The sequence below is a fragment of the Tigriopus californicus genome, chromosome 12 (genome assembly GCF_007210705.1).
Source record: "Tigriopus californicus strain San Diego chromosome 12, Tcal_SD_v2.1, whole genome shotgun sequence".
Lineage (NCBI taxonomy): Eukaryota > Metazoa > Arthropoda > Copepoda > Harpacticoida > Harpacticidae > Tigriopus > Tigriopus californicus.
This window is the reverse complement of record NC_081451.1, coordinates 7,603,360-7,608,445: the sequence shown is the minus strand read 5'-3', so window position 1 is coordinate 7,608,445 and position 5,086 is coordinate 7,603,360. Positions and strand designations below refer to the sequence as shown.

The window sequence follows — 5,086 nt, the reverse complement described above, 5'->3', positions numbered from 1 at the left end:
AGATGAATCACTAGAAGGGTCACAGGAACACGTGGCCCGACATATCTGGTTAGGAAAACCAGGAGGGAAACCTTTGAGGTCAACAAGATCATGCCAAGAGAAAAGAATCTCGTCATGGAGATCCTTAGTAACTAAAGGATTGAGAAAAATAGTGTCATTCTTCCTACCATTCACGTGGACGGAAAGATTTGCATGGCCTTTGGTATTCATATAAGTTTTATTGGCACATTTGATCTTTTGGTTTTTCTCTGTCGGGTCAATTATGACACCCATTCTCTGAGCCAAGTCATAGGCCATAAGGGTGCGAGTAGTGCCTGAATCGGGAAGACCAGGATGTTGAAACTCGCGTGCATTTGGATCCCCCAAACATGTCACTTTCACTGTTAAAGGAGGAGTGGGACGATTACATCCCGATAATAGTCAATGACAAACCTCGCCTACTTCACTACCACCTGAATCGTCAGAAGAATCAGAAGGAGCGGTGGTTTGGGGTGCCGATGCATTCCTCTGAGACATGGAGGCATTCCAAGCAGATAGGCACGCGTTAGCGAAATGGTTATTCTTGTGACAAGTCGTGCACGAGGCCTTGTCCGAAGATGGGCAGTCATTCCAACTGTGCTTTGGCGAGGCGCAGATGAAGCACTTTCCTTTCAAGGAAGCTGGAGAAATCATAGTGCCCGAATCAGGCTGAGCCCGTTGTTGACGTTTGAATGGAGGGGCCTGGGTTGTGTTCGCCTGGACAGGTGTATAAGTGTCAAATTTCTTCTTGTTGTCTCGGTTGGCTGAGAACCGAATCAACTTCCGCTGGACATCTTCAAAAGAGGGATTTTTCATGTCCAGAATCTTCCCAACGAGACTCGGTTCATTACACCCGGTGATCACTCTGAAGATTTGGATGTCATCAGAGGATAGTGAGGAAAGATCTGCCTCCGTAGAAAGGGAGAGCAGACGTGACAGGAATGTGTCGAGGCTTTGTCCCTCAGCACGTCGAAGGGCAAAATAGGAGTGCCGTCGCGTTACCAGAGGGTATTTGATGAGGAAAAGCTCGGAAATGAGCTCGATGAGGCCGCCATCATCGAAGACGGGTACGGAAACATCAGTGTGGTAACGGACATGTTCCGCGAGCTCCGGGGACAGGAACTGACGGACATATGCGACCTGTTCATCTGGAGGAGACTTGCCGAAGCCGTTGGAGCGTATGAAGACTCCGATCTTCTCCATCCAGTTTCGCATTTCGATTAGAGTATTCTGAAGGAAAAGGATCTTAGGGCGAAGTGTTTCATTCACTGGGGCCTTGAAACCCTTTAAAACTTGTGAAGGGGCCGCAGGGCTGGGAGGAGGTGGTGTGGCCTTGGCCATAGCAACAGCCATAGCGTCTTGGCATTGGCCATACATGAGGTCAATATTGGCGATTTTGTTCTCACACATCTTGAGGCCTTCGTCATTGAGAAGAGGACCGGCGATATAAATGACTCGCCTGTAAGCTTTGTCTGCCTTCTCATACGAGACTTTCAATTCCTCGAAATGTTTGACAGCCTCAGCGGTAATGAATGGGGAGAGGTTACTCGAGAGAGAGGTAACAGAGCGTTTCAGAGTGGTAATCCTCTGATTTAACTTGCCCATATAGGCACGATCGGAGTGTTTGGCTTTCTCGTAGAGAGCTTGGTCTCCAACTTCGACGTCCACTAGACTTTGGATAAAGTCAGGATCGTCCTCAGGAAAAACTGTAGCCATTGTTGAACGTGGCAGAGAGCGTGGTAAAATCACTAATACGTAAAGGAGAGTAACACGAGAGGTGAGAAGATTCCCAAAGTAGGGTAAGGCAATGTCTAAATGGACAAAGCTCTCACTCTTCACAAAACTGACAACGACAGGAGGAACAATCCTACTGACTGCGCCATCGAGTGTTGGAAGCTTACTGGACTCTTACGAGTCGTATATTTCTTTATATAGCTGACGGAATAGGATATAGATTGGGAGGATACTACACTTACAACACTTCCTACGAATTGTCCTGAAGTAGACAAACATAAAATAATAAACCGCACAATACCAAGGGTTTCATGTCAATTGTTAAGATATATTCTCATACTCGTATTGTGAATTAGTTTTCTTGACTTGATAATAGCATTGCATGCAATCCAGGAAGGCCATGAGAAGGAATACAAAGATTGAGATTTGACTGGCTTGAGGGAATCCGATGGCGTTTACAAAGATCCCAGCCATTGTGGGACCAATGAAGTTGCCCAAATGAAAGGCCATTCCCAAAGACCTTTGGAAAAAACGAAGATATCTTGAAATCAATTTCAACCAAAAACGAACATGTTACAGCGACAATTATCTTTTTGTTCGGTGTCAAAAATGACCATGAAATGAAACTTTTTTCGGGAACAGTTCAAGCCCTGATCATCGGTAACGAACGGTTTTTATATAGCCTATCGTAGACAGGCTTCCCAGTCTTTAAATATCATTATCCAGATATTATCCAGACTCTAAAGTACAATTAGATCGATGGTACCATATGATTCGAAACGAAACCATAAATAGGGTGCAAAATTATCGCAATTAAAGGTTGGGACTGTGCAAATGTTGGGACTGTACAAATATTGGGACTGTACAAATGTTAGGACTGCACAAAGGTTGGAACTGTACCAAGATTAGGACTGTACAAAGGTTTGGATTAACAAAGGTTGGGCTTGTACAAAGGTTGGGATTGCACAGTATTCAAAGAAGGGATGAATGGTATCTGAAACTGCACGTTTTCAAAAGCATTCGAGCTTTGCCCCGCCAAGGTTTTCGAGTCAATTGCAGTGACCATAGAGGCTTAGCGTGCACTTTAAGAGCACCTTCAAACCCTCGAGAATCCATGCTAGTCGGCCCCCTCATTGTACAAAATAGAAAATAAAAATCACTCTGTATATCGTCCAAATGAATGTTCCTATGAATGTTGCAAATATAGTCTTGGTGGAGAGAGACATAACTTTCAGGGCATTAGTCGTTCCTCAATAAAAGGAACGAATTACAGTTACTATTACTTTGGTCAAAAAAAGTAATTCGTTACACAACCATTACTCGGAAAAAATGTAATGCCGTTACCCGTTACAATTACTTTTACTAAAATTTTAGATTACCAATGAAGGTTGAACACACGTAAAAATCTGGACACTGAAGAGTTGTTATATCGCTTGTAATTGATAAGAAAAATACCTCGATGCACTTTCAAAATATCGTTTTGTTTTTTGGGGGGGAAAATGTCTTAACTATAAAAAAAATCTTTCAGGAGTTGAGACACAGGAGGCTTTAGGAGAACATCGTCAGAACTTCAGTCTGCACGAATTCCTTAAAAATAAGGATGCCAGTGTAAGAACCTTGTGAAAAAGTTGATTTGACATTTTTTATTAAGGAACATTACGTGAATGAGATAATTTTCTTATTTTGGGAGGGGGAGATCAAATAAGTTGGGACTATGTAGTCTTGAGAGAAGGTACAAAAGGTATCTGATACTAAACATGACACGTTAGATACAACAATGAAGTCCACCTCTATTCTTTCTTGAGTTCTTTCACTGCTCAGTTTACTCCCCTCCAACATTTACAGGAAAGATGTCGACGTTGATTCATTAGCAGGACTTAAGTCAGACTTGAAATTAAAGTTCATCAAGAAATTTGGTTAATTTTTTTCCAAGGGCTAGCCAGATCCATGAACTCTTGTAAGCAGATGGATTTGATAATTTATGAATTAAAAGTTGCATAAGATATATGAGTTCCCAGTTACTTGAATTGTTGGAGATTCCATTCCCAGGAGCCGTAAGGAAGTTTGCAAAAAAACAGCCCATGAAAGATCATCAATGGCGAATTTAAATAAAGTGATTTTATCAAAAGAAATTCCATTAAGTTAAGTCTGTTTTATGCTTTTCAAACCACGGAATTTCAGTTCTAAACTCTAAAGGACAGGGTGTTTGAATTTGAAAACAAAGACATAGCTATCCACAAATCTATACCAGCATGAAAATCCGTCTCCCACAAGAGGGATTTAACATCCACGACAGCGTTTTGCATTACCTTTTCTTACTTCTTACCTGTTAGAACCAAATAGGTATTAACGTCATCTCGATACCCTTGTCGGATGCATTCCTTGTCAGCTCTGGAAAACGAAGAGACCCATACCAATCCATAACCTAGCCCAAAGAAGGGCATCATTCCGAAGATCAATGGAACCGAGGTCGGTAATCCCGTCAAGAATGGGGCGGGTCCAATGAAGATGAATGCAATGAACAGAAGGAAATTGCCAACAATGGAAAGCAAAACCGGCCGCCTTATTCTATCACAAACCTAGAGTATATAACGTGTATATGGCTTGAATCGGTATGTTTTCAAATACGTACAATGTTTTCGCTACTTGATTTAGTTAAATCACCCAAAGTCTCTATCTGAATCTATTACGGAGCGTCATCTCAGACCGCGACAATATTTGGCCTGTTGTAATCGACTCATTTCAGAGATATGTCAATAACCTTTTAGTGTAGACTGACAACTTCTTGCACCATGCAACTATGAGACCCAAAAATGACCGAGTTGAATTGATAAAAAGCTTAATCTACTATCTTATGTTCCTTACGTAACCAGCAAGTGGAGAGGTGATCATGTAACACCCAGCCATGATCAAGAAAGCCATGCTGACCTCGAACTGAGTTGCTTGAGCCTGAGAATTTATCATATGCGGTTGGAGCATTGATTCAAACATTCCATTTCCACAAAAAAGGATGAATTTGTCCAAAAACGGGAGGGAAATACTAAAAGACTAAGATATGAGTCAAATGGTGAGAATGATCACTTTCATCACACAGCAATAGATAAAACCCGCACTTTGATGACGTTTCTGATGGTGAGAGGGGGTTTCGAATCATTGGCCAGATTTTTGCTCAAGGAGGACGAGCCAGGTTTTACATTTGGAACCATCACAAATAGCACCAAGGCCAAGAAAAGGACAATCCCTCCCATAATAAAGAAAGGAAGGCCAAAACCTCCAACCTCGAACAAAACTGAACCCAAAACTGGTCCTATAACCACGGATGAAACCATCGATA

The 5,086-nt window shown here is 42.0% G+C and overlaps 1 protein-coding gene across 1 annotated transcript; it reads right to left on the bottom strand.

The window, feature by feature from the left end:
• Window positions 1-3,700: 3,700 nt before the first annotated feature.
• LOC131892095 (uncharacterized) lies at window positions 3,701-5,064 on the bottom strand. The gene is made up of 3 exons (XM_059241838.1): window positions 4,866-5,064; window positions 4,618-4,800; window positions 3,701-4,331 (listed from the first exon to the last, which is right to left on the bottom strand). Exons 1-3 carry the CDS (start codon window positions 4,998-5,000, stop codon window positions 4,068-4,070), a joined length of 582 nt encoding a protein of 193 aa, XP_059097821.1. The 5' UTR covers window positions 5,001-5,064; the 3' UTR covers window positions 3,701-4,067.
• Window positions 5,065-5,086: the final 22 nt, after the last annotated feature.